Raw genomic sequence first — 16,650 nt, forward strand, 5'->3', positions numbered from 1 at the left:
GTCACATTCCTAGAAGCACGCAGCAATAAATAACCGACTGAGCACCTCCCATTTGACGCTTTTATTAAATATGAGCATAACCTTATACATTAAAGAACCACTTTTTGGCCCAGAAAACCAAGTCTGAGACGGCATCTCTTTTTCAAACACGTGTTGCTCATTCGGCTGCTCACTCGGCATATTGATGGTCAAGAATCGGTCATGTCAAACTCTTGGGTCATTTTGAGCTTTTCTATGCAGAGAGGGTGAAAGGAAGTGGAGGGGGATGTAAAGGTCTGCAACTAATTAATAACAGTATATCTACGGCAAATCAACAAAAAAGTAACAAGCCCCTCGATCCCATGGTGAAGACATGCATGCGTTTTGGACATTTATATCCACAAACCTAAATTTCCGGTCACTGTCAATCTTGTTTGAGTGTACTGTACATTAATATTTAGTCTGTTGCATGCATTATTATTCATAATTTATTAACACCCCCATTTTGCGTGATATAATAAATGAGACGTGAATAAAAAAAGTTAGCAGTGGCTTAGCTCGGCTATGCCAGGATATAGGTAGCGTGAGCTACGCTGAGCCGCTGAGCAGCAATTTTGCTTTCCTTCTCCATGGCTATACCATGCTGGCAAACACCCAGCTATATGGACTCCGCCACTGATACCTCTGCGCATGCGCTCAAAATGAGAGGCGCTATCAAGCGGCTCCAGCGAAACGTCATACTTGGCTACTGCGCAACGGAGGCGCACAGCTGGGCCCGCGCCGGCGTCAGTGTGTCTGCCGTGGCTATGACTTCACTCCACTGGAATATAACGACCGGCGAGGCGCGCGGCGGCGGCTCCGGTGCGCCAGCTGTGCGCCGTGTGACGTCACTGCACCTCGCGCATGCGCAGCACGGCTCTCCAGGAGCCACGCGAAACTGCTCAACCTCGGCCAGTGTAGCTCACGCTACAAAAATAATACAAATGCCTGCACTAACGTGCCTTCTTAACAAAACATTAGTCGCAATGCGGGCGTGAGAAACGCATGCAAAGCATTTATTTCCTGCCCAACTTGCTGACCTGCTCCGATACGGCGCCTTTACTTCTAAGAAGCCAGTTCTTGCCACTTAAACCACAAGCTTTATGCCATAAAAAATCTTTGATCTGTGCGGGGTGGCCACTTGATTCTGGTCGTATTCTAGCTTCGGAACTCTCGGCCACTTTCAAAACATATTTGCGAGAGCCGAACGAAGGGTGAGTTCATTTCATAAACACAGTATTGTGGTCCCAGCTAAAATTTCTATATACGCGTTGCTTTGCTCCTGAACTGAACTCGTGGTGCTGAATTAATTGACTCTTCGTCCCAAGTGCACGGCAATGTCTGCTGAGACATTAGCGCGAATAAAGACACGAGAATCAAGCGCATCTTTGTGGCACTGGGTACAATTTGTTGGCCTCACGAAAATAGTGTTTAACCGCATGCGAATAACGCAGCAATGAACAAGAAATGACAGTGCTAGTTCTTATACATGGTCAGCATAATTTTCGGCCTGACTACACTCACTGCAGGACAAAGGCCTCTCCCATATCTCTCCAAATAACCCTGTCCTGTGTGCCAGCTGCGCCAACCGTATGCCCGCAAACTCCTTAATCTCTTCCACCCACCTAACTTTCTGCCGCCCCCTGCTACGCTTCCCTTCCCTTGGAATCCAGTCTGTTATCCTTAAGGACCATCTGTTATCTTGTCTTCGCACTACAAGCCCTGCCCAAATTTATTTCTTCCTCTTGATTTCGACTAGGATGTCATTAACTTGTGTTTGTTCCCACACCCACTCTGCCTTCTTGCTGTCTTTTAACGCTACACCTATCATTATTCTTTCCATAGCTTGCTGCGCTGTTGAAGCGGAACCATTTTCGTCAGCCTTCACGTTTCTTCCCCATATTCATAGTAGACATTAATTGCAGCTATCATTTCCTATCATTCCTTCCGTTGATGAAATAAGCGCACTTCGTAGCATAGTAACAAGCTTTCGAAGTCAGCCGTTATTAAGTAACAAGCAGGCGCGAGTCACCAGCTCATGCTAGTAAGACGATTTTGGTGATAGTAGGCACTTTCAGGGCGATCGCACACGCTGAACTTTCGTTCTGTAAATTCAAATATGAAATATATTTAACGTCTTACCACATTTCTGAATGAAGAGCTGATTACCGGCAATTTATTTCAAGCGCAGATACTTTAGTTCTCCCAAACCACCATGAAATAAAAGTGATGATCCATGAGGACAATGAAAACCGGTTTTGCAGAAATAAAGCACGTAGTAGCTGTCTCACTTTTTTTTTTATTCGAAAAGTGTGCCATGAGGCTTAAGTTGAAAAAGGAAAGGGGGGGAAGGAATGCATGGGATTGAAAGTTAAAAGAAGGAGTGAAGAACCGTTGCGCTTAGGTAGTCGCACAGGTTGCTAATGAAACGGTTGTCCATAGTGCACTTCACGTAGTCACTTTCGCGGTTCCACCGCAGGCCCACCTCCCTGAGGAGCCGTTTTCTGATAGCAGCCGTCGCTGGGCACGCCCGCAACAAGTGCCGCACATCACATATGTCCGGTGCAGCGCCACAGTGAGGGCACCTGTCACACTTCTCGGTGCACACTCGAACCATGCCGAAAGGCGAGAGATAGGGAGAGTGAAAGTAGAAATAGAGAGAGAGGTACTACCATAATGGAGTGCTCAGGATAATTTCGAACACAAGGGGATGTTTAACTTTCACTCACATAGCACAGCATATGCGCGACTTCGAGTTCCGCCTCCATGGAAACGTGGTCACCGCGCCCTAGATTGTACCTGCGTCATCGGACTCAGTTGCCGGGCACTCTCATCATTAAGCCAATGCGGTGGCATATAGTTAATGTTCACTACTTAGCAGCTGCACAGTGGTGATCGTGGAATGAGAAAACTTTTTGTAAACGTTAAAAAAATGTAATCCTCGGCATATCCTGCGTAGAAAGCTTTTGGTAATACCTTTAAAAGGTTTTTAATAACCGTTTTTATAAGCCCTTTTTGTTCGCCCCACTAAAGCCTGCTCATGCTGCTTCAGACTAGTTCAGCGTTTTCTGTATAAAAAAGAGCACTGCCGGTAACATAGAACTAGCGACAAAAGAGAGGTTGCAAAGCAGTATTTACTAATAAAAAAAGGAAATAAGAACTTGAAGAGAATATAAATTTCGATTCTCTTTCGCACGAAGAAAAACATCTGACAAATGTTGTTGGGTAAACAAAAAAAAAGTTATTCTAGTCTCGAAGCATTTTTCCTTTAGATCTAAGCCGTACAGAGTCTTTAACACGAATGGTCTCATCCAAGGACGAGAGAGATCAAAACGTCCACTTTTACCCAAAAACTCTAGAAAAACGAGGCTTTACTGTATATCAAAGTCCACCGTAAGTTGCTAAGTCATTTGTGCGCACGCCACATGGTAATTTAGACTAAGAGGATCCTGCGCGCGATAAACCTTTGATCGTCGAAAGGGTGTTTGACTCGAACGTTTTTGCGCGCAAGTAACTTTCGTTTCAATTTTAAAAGTTCGAGGGCCCATATACCTTTATTAAACATATTGAAGACGATAAATCAGGGCTGTTAGCTCTTGATGCCCTCTCTAAGTGGAAGAGATTACTTTCCTTCGATAAACGGGGTTCATTTACTTCGGAACAACTCGCCGTTGAGCGCTGACATCCGCTAGAGTCGATTGCAACACAGAAAAAAATGAAGATCGCAACGCAGCTGTTCCGTGAGTGCCGTGATTTTGGAAGACGTCGCAGCTGTTTCTAAAATACTCTGTTTAGGCAGGATTTTTAAGAGGAAAAGCTTTGGCTGTCACCTGCAATTTTAAACAAACTTATTTTTTTAGTCGAGCCTGACTTTATGGTACGAAAATTATTTGGCAAGAAATACACGGACTGAAATTGCAATGCAAAACGCCACTCCTAATAACGCAAAAAAAATTAGGGGAGTACTTACGTCACTTTACGTGCGCCAAGGCGAAATTCTTGCTGTCGCCGTAAAGAGCCGTCATGGCGGAGTGGAAGCTTCTCCGTCTCGAACGCCAAAGGCTCTGGTTTCGATTCCCGGACTAAACCCCGATTTTTTTTTAATTCATGGCGGTGGTGACGTCATTTGATGAACAGGTAACAGGTGAGGCGGACAATTTCTGAGGACGCACAAATCCTGCGGTAACTGATGAGGTAGGTAAAATTTGATTTTGAATTCTATGAGCTTGTAACGTTGTTTTGTAATGTTGCATAACTACGTATGTAATGACAAAGTTCAAGAGAGCCACTGCAAACCCACATGTCGATAACTGCACGCAATACCTATTTGCTGCATTCATGTAAATGGGAAGTAGGTGATGTTGACGTCTACTTTCTTAACGGGAGCAGTTTAAAAGTTCGCTCCTTTGTAGCTTTAACTGCGAAGCGTGAAATGTCGCTTTATGAAATCCCAAGCGAAAGCTTTGACCATCGGTTAGCATATTCAGATACGCCGTCGAAACTGCGAGGAGCTAGCAGCGGCATTCCTGGTGTGATTACTCATGAGAGAGTTTGGTTTTGCCACCTTGAATAAATTACGAAAATGAAATATAACACAATTTTTTAACGTCTGCCACATCGTTAGAGCAGTTATAGCCCACTTTTGTCATATGTTGCTACTTCAAGCTTCCTAATGAGGAGAAAAAAAAAACGAAAAAACTTTGGGGACGATCAAGTGAATTACATCTGATATTGTACATTTTCTCAGCGATGCGACTTTGCAGGCAAAGCTCGAACAAGGAGCACGGGAATACTCAAAAATGAAAACAATAAGTTACTATCCGGCTGCTTACGCATTTAAAGGGCGATGAGCTATTACTTAGGCTAATTCACTGCTGCTGCCATTCTTCAGACAATTGTCCGTGCCTGTGTGCGCATCGAAGTCATTCAGAACTAATTTCCCTGATAGTTAACAAACATACCATGCATTTCTACGAAGATTCTACTACAGCTATGTCCAAATTTCGTTTCTATTCGCCTTTCAACAAGAGAGGGAGCGGTAGTGCCAGCCTAATTGAACCTAATTTAATAAGAAGAAATGTCGCCAAATGCGAGTCATCTTCTAATCAAGGTAATTGAATTCCGATCCCGTTTTACTTTATTGTTCGCCTTTGAAAACAAGTTTGAGAAATTCTACACAAGACACGTGGCAGAGACGCCAGAAATTAAATTAACGAATTCAGGGTGGGAGCCTATTAAGTCTCCATACAATAAAAGTGGCCTGCAGAAAATGAGCGTAGTGAGCCTATTAGGGATTTCTGGAGACTCAATTAGCAAATTAGCGCACGCGTTTCTTTCTGCGTCGGTGTATCTAGGCGAGCCTTCTGTTTCCATCGAAGCACAGAATACAGGCCGCGTGTCAAGCTAATAACAAGGACGGTAACAATGTAGACTTTTTGAACCCAGCTGATAGCGTGAGCACAGCCGTGAGTATTGCGAACGCGGGGCTCCAGTCGGCAGGGGAAGCCATCACAAGGAGAAAAATGGTCGCGGCAATGCAAGCTAGACGCGCAACTTTCCGACAAAATCTATAGTATTCTAGCTCGTTCAAGAATCAATGCTCAAGGCCCAATGAGTGCTTCATGCTTGACAAAGCAGCGTAGCAATGCCCTATACTGAAGTCTGAAACAGATACCCAAAAGAGCAAAGCTCCTTGTCGTCGTAGCATATCATTTGTGTTTTGACGTAGAACAGGAACGAGAATATAAGGAGACTGCAACGTGAGAAACTGGCTGCCATATCGTGTGCTCAGCTGCACAAGTGTCATGAGCACAAATAGGCGGCGTTATATTACCCTGTACAAAAAACATATCCGAAGAGGTGTGGAAGTTCCGACAGGCGCAAGGTTTCAGGATAGTTCAGACTCCAGCAGACGTCATTAAAGCTATAAAATGTCATTAACTGCTTCCCATCAGCAGCGATAAATAAAAGAACACCGTGCGTGCCCAGGAACTGTGACGTATTGGTGTTATTGCGTATAAAAACATTTTCCTCCTAATGTTTCTTAAGGGGGTTATCGCGAAGCCCATTTTATAGAACGGATTTCATTTATCTTCCTGCACCTTTCAAGTAGCACTGACCTCAAATTTAATTTCAAGCAACGTTCTGGCATAAGTGACCGCAAAATTCTCCAAAGTTCAGTCACCAGAAAAAGTATGTACCTCAATCTTCATCGTACACAGGTGCACACTAGCAGTGGAAGAGCATGCAATAAAGAAGACAAATGTCAACGAGGAGGTAATCATTGCTGTTTTGCATAAGCAGGCATAAAATACATTGCACTAATGTTACGGCAAGAGGCATTCGAAAATTTTGGCATGCGTGGTTATTAACGATCACCAACTACAGAGAAAAAGCCTCTCCCATGTCTCTCCAACATGGGAGAGGCCTTTGCCCTGCAGTGAGTTACTCAACAGTACGACTCTGACATTGATCTGTTTAGAGTACTGCACTACTAAAAATAAAAAACCCTCATATATGAAGCATCATTCATGAACAGCAGCTAGAAACCTTGAACACAAAAATGGCCAGGCTTAGCTTGGTTAAGACAAGAATGCGTTGCATATTGCGCGGTCTTTTTTTCGAAATGCCCGTGTGACAGGGATATAAGACTGTCCCGGCGAAGGAGCGCAGCTCTTTTATACATATGCCGTGACGTCAATCATAGCGCAGCGCCCTTAGCGGGAGGAGCGGGAGTCAGGTGGTGGCTGCGGCCGCGCGCGACCGCGCGAGTTGGGGCCCAGCTTTTCCTCCGGCTGTCGTGACGTCACGTCACGTGGTTGCGCTAAAGGTCAATGGTGGCTGCCCGGCCGCGCCCAAGGGCTGAACTGAGTGATTGCAATATGCAACGCATAAAAACAAACGACGAGGCCAGCAAACAAGGTGGATAATTCCGCTATCATTTTAACCGAGGCTGCCAGTTTGTTCCGACTTAGGAAGAAATGGGCCTCGGTAGAAGAAAAGCGAAACTGCTGAAAATAAGTAGCACATCCACACTTTTTTTTTCTAGTTCGAACTCACATCATATTGTATTTAACTAAACGTATCGACGCTAATGACCAAAAGTTTTGGGTACTTGCCGCCGGTACTGCCACATGCCAAAGGGGCGATTCGCAATAACGTTACGTAACGTCAGTTATTTCTTCTTTCTCAAGACGTAGTCAGTACTTGAATGCTGCACCACGCACGGTAAACGAGGTCACGCTAAGCTTTCTGCGCATGCTAATAGCCGCGTCATTTGAGCAGAAGACTGCGAAAATTTATAATTTTTCTCCAACTTCGAAGAATATGCTCGAGAACATAGGAAATGCTAAAAACATTAGTGCTAGTGCTATAAGTTTAGCACTGTAACCGTGACACAAAAAGGCAGTGTTTCACATCAGCTTCAAACATTATACGGGCTTCCCGTATTGGGCTTCCGCGTGAGTGTCCGGGCACGACGCCGTGTCATTGTGCAGCACCTTCCAGGCTTCGTGCATGTCGTCGGCGCTCAAGTGATGGCTGGCTATGGAGTCCCTGACGCCGCACGGGAAAGTGCTCGAGCCGACGCCTGTAGTAGTCGAGAAGGCCTGCATGTTAACCAGCCGGAGCGGTGCGACACGGTCGTGAGACGCGCTCCAGAAGACGTGTTCGACACTCGTGAAGCCCCCGCGCAGCGTGCGGTTCAGCAGACCGACCACGGCGTCACCACTCATGGCGTACCCGCACGCCACGCAGATGTTGTCCCTGACGAAGGTCAGCTTGTGGCCGTTCCACACCGAAGGCTTGCGGTAGATGTGCGCGTAGACGACCGAGCTGCGTACGCTCGTCGCACCGAGGGCTTCGCGGAGACGCCGCACGTTCACGAAGGAGTCGTCGGAGACCTTGACGACGTAGGTGGCCTGAGGGCACGCCAAGGACGTCCACTTGAGCATGATCACGTTGAGGGGCAGTGAAGCGCTGAAGGTTCCCGGGAAGGAACCCTGGATGATGTCCTGGTGGAGCGCCGCTTCACTGGCGATTCTCACTTGGGTCTGTTGTTGCCGCGGCGATGGGCTGGGTTTGCCCATGGCGAACAGCACCACGATGTCGACGCCGTCGTCGCCGCTGCCAAAGCTCAGGGAGGCGTCACGTGCCCACGTAGCCCTGATGGCGGACCTGCCGGGATAGCGCCAAAAAAAAAGTGTTTTCGACGCTTTCCGTAGCTAGTACTGTTTAGCAAACAGAAGCGTCCACAAATTATTTCGGCAACTCATTTAAAAAAATGGTCTATAGATGGTCTATAGACTTTTTATAGACTCTATTGCCTTCCTATAAAATTTATTTTTGTCTATTTATGGTCTATAGACTGTCTATAGACAAAAGTCTACTAAAAGTGTATGGCCATAAATCTATATATTGTCTATAGACTGTTCTTTTGTGTTTGTCTATAGAGATTCTATAGACTTTATAGGCGAAGTATATGAACAGTCTATAGACTGTCTAAAAAATTTTTTGTAAGGGAGCTGCATATTGTCAAAGGCCGTTCGCACCAGGCGGAAGATCTGCACGTTTCTACGGGGCATGTGTGGGTCACGTAACAAGAATAGTTAGGCCTTCCGATGTGGCTCAAATGCGCACAGCACCAAGCAAGGAGGTGTCCCCAAAGGTAAAAGGCATCTCAGCTGCCATAGAGGAACACATAATTTCTGCTTTTCACACTGCAGGCAGCTCAAGTGTCGAAGGCTGCCATGCGATCCATCGGAGGATGAAAAGAGCTTTACTGCTCACTGCTCAATGTGCTGCGGTATGCAAGACAGTGTGTGAAAGCTCCCTCTTGTGAATACCTCTTTAGAAGCGCGGTCGTCAATGAACATGCCGAGCTGTCTGAACAGAATTTTTATTTATCGGTTAATTTTGAGATTGTGGTTTAAGTAAAAAGCTCTTGTATGTTTAGAGTAAAACACATTAGGCTCCACTGAGTGATTTTCTGCTTCAGAAACACGACCAAATAGTGTCAAATTAGGAATGCTATCATAAAATCCTTATAGTAAATGTATGTCGCAAAGCCTCGAGCATCTCATAAAAGCATTGTCCGGATTTTTTCACATTTTTGTCGCTCCAGGGATTGGCAGTTCTCATGACTCGTCGAAACATTAAAGAAAAAATTGCGTTTGTAATACTGGCTGTGCTAACGCCATTACGTGCACATCAACGTAAAAGACGCTCAGGTAACGTACTTATGTATCGGCTTGCTCACGATAAAATATGTCAGTCAACAAAGAAGTTCTAAAAACAAAACCGCATCCGTAGGGCACGTTTCGTAATTACCCTGCGTTTTTACCACAAATTTTAGTAGTGTATGCCCGAGCAGACTCAAGACAAAAAGACGGATAGCCTGCTATAGTATTCGTATTCGTATAGTATTCGCCGTGTCTGTGCACTTGTCACGTCCTTTGTCCCCTGCGCTGCGGAAAAACCATGTCACACCAACTGGTCCAAGCTTCACAGTATCAGTATTCTTCCTGTTCCACAGCGGCAGCTGTAACGAGATGCTAGCAGGCCAACACCGCACCGCGCTTATCTGTCAGCCTTCAAGACGTCCCGAGTACCAGCATAGTTACGTCACGTGCACTCTACCGCACAAATATAAAAATAATAATGAATAAACAAATTAACATATTTACCCCCCCCAAAAAAAAAATAAGAAAAAAGAAACACTGTTGTCGCTGAATCTCGCGTTGCACAGTGGTAACAGTACAAAAATTTTTTTTAAAACCTCTTCTGTCTTCAATGCTCACCTTCCAACCTCTTCGCCTCTCGTACTATTGCGAACGTTTAGCTCAGTAAGTGCTATAGCAACATGCGACCTCCGTTTTTCCGTTTCTTTTCTCATATTCCTAATGGTTATGCTGCAGCTAAGAAACGCTAAACTTCGCCCAGCAATGCGGCATACGAGCCTCTCTGATGTATTGCAATATCGAGATTGATCATAGCATTGTTATTTGCAAAAGCCAACTCTTCCCAGCATCCTTCGTTCATATGATATGTTCTTGTCAGTTTGTTCGCCTCTACGTATTTTCGCTTCATTTGAGAGCTCACTGCTCACGCAATTTCTCCTTCATTCTGATTTTAGTTCTCCTTTCAGAACAAGTTATCCCGGCAAAGCAGTTAGGAACCGCCGCAGTGGCTCAGTGGTTATGGCTCTCGGCCGCTGATACGAAGGACGCGGGTTCGATCCCGGCCGTGGCGGCCAAATTTCGATGCAGGCGAAATGCTAGAGGCCCGTGTACTGTGTTAATTTCAGTGCACGTTAAAGAGCCCCAGGTGGTTGAAATTATTCAGAGCCCTCCACTACGGCGTACCTCGTAGCACGAGTCGTTCTGGGACGTTAAACCCCCACAAACCAAACCAAATCATACCAAAAGCAGTTAGGGGTATTAGCTTGATATGTAGATAGGGTGCACATTTACGGCAGCGTGTAGCACCTGTGTTCGAAGTGGTGAGGCGCTGAGTGGACGACCACGAGGAAGCTGTCTGGAGGGACGGTGCCGTTCGCTCTGGCGAACGCCTTGGCGCAGACGCCCTCCGGCGGCTGTAGAATCAGGTTGCTGTCCGCCGGAATCATCCGGAAGGGCCCATTGCGAGGCCAGCGGAATCGCGAGTTGAAGGAGGCGCTCTCCGCCGAGTAGCCAGGGTACACCTCGCCCTCCACGCGCCGGTCTCGGAAGTATATGACCACCGTCATCACGACGGCCGCCAGACAACAGGTGGAGGTCAGCGTCCACACCCAGCTGCATTTGGTCCTCTTGTCCTGGTGGTAGGCAGAGACGCGTGATGATACGCACAGGTCGTCAACGTCCAGAAGAGGGATATAATACGGGCTGGTTGGTACACGCTGACGGAAAAGAAACAACAGCGCTCTTTGAAGACGGGACAGAGAACGAGACAGACACGGTGTCTGTCTCATTCTGTATCCCGTCTTCAAAAAGCGCTGTTATTCCTGTTCCGTAGTCAACATCATCATCAGCCTGATTACGTCCACTTCACGACAAAGGCTCACCCACACCTCTCCAATTAGCCCTGTCTTGTGCCAGCTGCGGCCACCTTATTCCCGCAGACTTCGTAGATCATCGCCCCAGCTAACAATTTAGGCGCTCTTACTGTCTCTGTCTTCCTGTGTTCGTTCCCTTGCGTCATTCAACTTTACGATGAACCAACTAGCCCAACAGCAAGTACTTCTGTAACTTTCTGCCTTCCCCCTGCAACGCTTGCCTTGTCTTGGAATGCACTCCGTTGCCCTTAATGACCATCGGTTAGCTTGCCTTCGCATTAGATGCACAGCCAAATTGTAGTTATTTTCGATTTCGACGAGAATGTCATTAACTCGTGTTTGTTCCCTGACCCACTCTGGTGTGTTCCTGTCCCTTTGCGTTACAGCTATCATTTTCCTTTATCTTGCTGTGTTGTCCTTAATTTAACTTGAACCCTTTTCGTTAGCCTCCACGTTTTAGCCCTATAGGTTTCAGCCCAATGCTACTCACCGCCTGTTTACAAGAGGTATTTAAAGGTCTGAATTGGGAACAGTTGGGCACAAGAGTTAATAGAGAATACCTTAATCTGCGATTCGCTGACAACGTTGCCTTGCTAAGTCACTGAGGGGAGGAATTGCAAAGCACGATGAATGACTTAATTAATAGGCAGAAAACCAAAGTAATTTTCAACAGTCTCGCAGGGAACAGCAGTTTACAACTAATAGCGAGGCTCTAGTTGTGATTAGACAATACGTATGTTTAGGGAAGGTAGGGACTAACTAGAACAATAAGAATGAGATGCTGCGCATTTGGCCGCTTCTCTCAGATCACGAATGGCAGTTTGCCAATATGCCTCAAGAGAAAAGTATATAACAACTTTATCTTACCGGTACACACAGATCAGAACGTGCCGTCTCATTGTGGAAATTGCATGCCAATCAAAATGCTCTAAATTATATCAGGGACAGCTCAGCGAGCTTGGGGGATGCGAAGTAATGGAATCAATGTTTAAAGACACCAGCAGAGCAACAATGTGCAGAGAACAATCCCAGCTGAAAGGAAAAACGCAACACAGGCTCTATTAATTTCAGCTTGAATTTGAGTGGAATACGAAGTTGTATGAGCGGGAGTTGTATGAGCTTTATTGATGCGATGTGCGAAAGCAATAAAAATGCCCTTTCCGGCGGCGCTAGATTTCAATAAAATAATATGGGAAGAACAGAGCCACGGTCCATCCGCAGAATTGTTACATGGCGCTGTACTGCTGATCAGCAGTTCCGGCCCGAAGTTCTGGTTCTTGATCAGAAGCCTCTGAATCCTTTCCTGCACACACTATTCGTCACTCAAAACAACCGTAGAAGTGTCCATGGTAGTAGTGACTACGCTAGCTCCACTCCGCTTTATCCGCTGTCATCGTGACGCCATTTCCTGGTCCACCCGGTCCGCGGTTCACAAAAGGCAGTTTTGAGAACGACGGCTCTCGAACCCGCACGTCACTTAACAATACTGTTAAGCCTGAACTGCATAGCATTCTTTTTGCCACATGCTCAAAAAGTGCACCAGAAAATTTGCTCTAGTCACAGCAGATAATCTTGCTGTATTTTAAAACGTGAAGTTGTAACGACAAAATTTCTTGTCGTAACAATGACAACTTATGAAGTATTGCTCATTTGCTTGGCGTCACAAGACAACTGGCTATACCCCGACGACAGCAGCTGCTCAACACTTTTGAGATTGGTGTTGGTGCAACAGGACGACAGAAAAAATTGGTCGTATGATGAAACCAAATTTGTCCTAAATTCGGAAGGGCGGGGAAAGGAAGGGGGGAGTCTTGGCGGTTGCGGAGGGGAAGGAGGGGGACGGCCACATATTACGACGGAGCCACCGTTTTTGTCAGGGAAAGATTCTCATACTCCTGCAGCTGTAAAATGTCGCGCCAATGATCTTGAAGATTTGCGTGCGTGGGGGATTGTCATCATCATCATCACCCTGACTACACCCACTGCAGGTCAAAGGCCTATTCCATGTATCATCAATTAACCCTGTCCTTTGCCAGCTGAGCCCACCCTATGCCTGCCAAATTCCTAATCTCATCCGCCCCCTGCTACGCTTGCCTAAAAAACACAGCGAGAACGTAACGGATGATTATCGCGCCAGCAAAATGTACTCACAGAAAGCAGGAGACACTTACTGAGCCACTGCAGCATGGTGGCATTTCCGTGGTGTCATTCAAGCATCGAGACCGACTGATATTAGATGATGATGGCTATCGCGATGCGGGTAATATACCCTGTGTAAGGGCTGACACGCGGTGGACACCACGCGGTGAGGACAGATAATAATTTACAAAATGAAAACAAAAATAAAAAAAAATATTGTCCAGAGTGTCCTGGTGACCATTACTTTGGAACTATGTAGAGTGTATAGCTTTTCAGAATTGCCCCATCGATCTAACACGTCAACACTGTTCTAGGCGACAGTTGGAATAACGTAGTGGTGATGATGGCGGCTATAGCTTTGTAAACGCAATACCTCCAGATCCGTCAATAAATTTGTTAGGCTTATATTACAGGTACCTACCTAAGGTACGTAAGAAAAATAGAGAGAAAAGCGTTGGGCCCAATCCTGTTCATGGCTCAGCTACGAAGAACGTCGTTCTCTTCGCAACATACTATGCCCCGAGAATTCAATAACGCTAACGCGGCACAGCGAGCTGTCCACGGGGTACTTCATAACCGACAAGAGAGGGGTGTGTTGCTGTCCAGATATAACAATGCCGCTGCTTGGCTCTTCCTCGAAGGACGCTCCAGTGACACAATGTTCGGAAGTTCTGTTCCTGTCAATGGGCCAAACCGCGAGGCGTCGTTACCATAACTCAAGCGCCGAGGAAATGACCAGCCATAAGTCAGGCAGAGAGCACTGTTGTCGAAGGCCGCGAGAAAACTGGGGCACGCCATGCTCTATGGCGCTTGGAAGTGCAGCAGCGCTTCGCTTACACGAGCTTATTGCCGTCATTACGGCACTTTCTTCGATCCGCTTGAATGAATTTGGCGAGGGTTGAGGTAAAGGCATAACATAATAAGAGAAAGATTTGAAAACTATGCCGGTGATAATAAAGACAACACTGATCATGAAGCAAACGTAGTTTTGGTGCATGTAACGCAGATAAGAAGAAGGGAAAGGGAGGGAGTAAATTTCGTCGACAAGGCACCAAATATTGATTTGCGTTCCCTGAAACAATTTCAAGTGGCATTCTTTAGCATCTGCAAGCTAAATTTTCTCCACAGTGTAGATACACATCATTTCTGGGGATGATTCAAATCACATAACGACAGCAAAATTCCAGAGGCAAAGCAAGAAAAATCTTCAATTTAGCTTTAAGAGTGTCTCTAGTGTCAAAGAAATGATTTGTCCAGCAGAGTAATAGTAAATATGCGACCAAAAATATCGCATTTTTTAGAACATTTTCTTGAATAAAGTTTCACGTGCTCGATAACAGAGCAAATAAATCTGTTCGGAGTCGGCAAACGAGAGCACACGGGATTCTCTTCATCTAGCACAGCCTTTTGTTTCACGGCTTTCGGCTAGCAGTGAATGCAGTCGGCAAGAACACGATAGAGACGGGGCAGACAGGAGAGATTTCTGCGGCGGAAGTTCTCAGTAAGGAGCCTCGACTCTTTGCAGGGAACCGCGAGACTTCGCAGCGAGTGACGACTTCCGGTAGCAATCGGTCGGCCTCGGAGTGGCGTGCTCGTCTTTTGCGTCGAGGCGGAAACGGCGCTGACGCTTCCGCCACGGCGGTCTTGTCGTCCGGCGGCAGGTTTGATGGCCCGCAACCCGCCCGGCACTCCGCGCTGCATCGACTGGCGTCGTCGGCGACTGGGCGTACATGTTTTTTTGAGTTTGCTTGCCTGCCTCGTCTAACATCGAGGAGCAGGTCTAGAGTTAGTGTGCAGTCGGGAATAGATGCGGATCAGCGCTGATGTGGTGCCCTCGGACGGATATATCTTGGCTGGAGGGTGAGGCTTGCAACGTGGCTCGGGCTGACGCGGCAATCAGAGGTAAAGAGCTCGCCAGGCTTCTCTGGAACGCGGACGGTGTCCACTTCTGGCTCGACAGCTTTCATGAACGCAATGCTGGCATCCGACTTTGCTTCTTGCATTCTGCTGCAACTTGCTCACAGGGAAGAATAATGCTACGACGGGCGGAACAAGAGATGCATTTGATCTACTTCGTTACTTTGCTTGATGTGAGTGACCTAAAAAACTTGGGGTTGTAAAAACACCTACACAGCAGTGTAATATAACAAGAAGATAGGCAGCTGTTATGAATTCAGCTCTGTCAGCTTTCAGTCCTGTCAGGGGAGCCCTCCACTACGGCACCTCTTTCTTCATTTCTTCTTACACTCCCTCCTTTATTCCTTTCCTTACGGCGCGGTTCAGGTGTCCAACGATATATGAGAGAGATACTGCGCCATTTACTTTCCCCAAAACCTATTATTATTATTATTATTATTATTATTATTATTATTATTATTATTATTATTATTATTATTATTATTATTATTATTATTATTATTATTATTATTATTATTATTATTATTATTATTATTATTATTCCTGTCAGTGACGTACGGAGACCATTTTGCACGGTATTCACTGCTGCTTTCTCTGCAGCGGCGGTCTATCGGCGGCGAGCAGCGAAGCGAAGTTGGAAGCGTTAAATTGTGTGAGTGCCTACGGCGCCGGTCACTTGCATCGTGTTCAGCTCTGAATTGCCTTGCCTTCTCTGTGGTCTGTGGGAGCATTTTGCGCGTTAGCTTTACTTTGTACTGTTAGAGCTACCTCATAAGTCCCTGTGCTCTAGCATGTGCGCGTGCGTGCGTGCGTGCGTGCGCATGCTGGGGAGGCACAATTACCTCGTCGCTCAGATCTACGCTCCCTGGTCGTGACGGTCACTCGGTAGCCCTGGGAAATGTTATAGGCCAGACGACGACGAAGCGGGCAGTGGCGCCGCGGAAGGAGCCCTCGCGCAACGCCCACTGGCCATTAAATCATTTGTCATCGCATATGTCCCTCTGTTCTTTGCCTTTCAACTATGTTACAACATGTAATCTCTACTTTCCTAGCTAAACGCACACCAGCATGGGCTTTTCACACTGTCATACTCGCACATTGTGTTCAAGTGCGATGTCAACTATACTTATCTTTCAAACTGTTTGCAGCACTTGGGAACGGTAGAGCTCTCTTGTCTAATAATGGCCATGAAATACAATAGTAACGCAAACATTTCAGCAGTGTTTTGACTATTTTTCGAACAGTTATTGCAGTGATTGAAAACGTTGCTCAGGATGGTGTTTCGAAAGTACAGCGAGCGTTTCAGTCACTAGTTAAATCGGCGGAGAAAGTCCGCGAGAACACAGCATTGCGGAGGCTTGCTGCGACATCCGTAAACTTGGCGTTTACCGACTCGTTCCAAGCAGTGAGAAAACAAAAATAGCTGCGCTTTAACTACTGTTGAACCTGGTTAGAGAGCGAAAGCTGCGGTGTATCGGGCAACTAGACGCGGCTTGGCATCTGTAACTTTGAGTGCGTTCCGGACA

The 16,650-nt window shown here is 46.3% G+C and overlaps 2 protein-coding genes across 4 annotated transcripts in view; one reads left to right on the forward strand and one right to left on the reverse strand.

Annotated features, from left to right (window-relative positions):
- LOC144098546 (uncharacterized) overlaps positions 1 to 16,650 on the forward strand; it is a 220,089-nt gene that overhangs the window by 73,772 nt on the left and 129,667 nt on the right. The window lies entirely within an intron of this gene.
- Positions 7,106 to 13,329, reverse strand: LOC144096955 (beta-1,3-galactosyltransferase 5-like). 2 transcript variants are annotated; one of them, XM_077629763.1, is made up of 3 exons: positions 13,240 to 13,329; positions 10,503 to 10,828; positions 7,106 to 8,193 (listed from the first exon to the last, which is right to left on the reverse strand). In XM_077629763.1, exons 1-3 carry the CDS (start codon positions 13,261 to 13,263, stop codon positions 7,449 to 7,451), a joined length of 1,095 nt encoding a protein of 364 aa, XP_077485889.1. In that variant the 5' UTR covers positions 13,264 to 13,329; the 3' UTR covers positions 7,106 to 7,448. The 2 variants fall into 2 exon arrangements, with proteins under 2 accessions (XP_077485889.1, XP_077485888.1); XM_077629762.1 differs by having other exon boundaries at positions 13,220 to 13,290.

This window comes from Amblyomma americanum, chromosome 7, assembly GCF_052857255.1.
Source record: "Amblyomma americanum isolate KBUSLIRL-KWMA chromosome 7, ASM5285725v1, whole genome shotgun sequence".
NCBI lineage: Eukaryota > Metazoa > Arthropoda > Arachnida > Ixodida > Ixodidae > Amblyomma > Amblyomma americanum.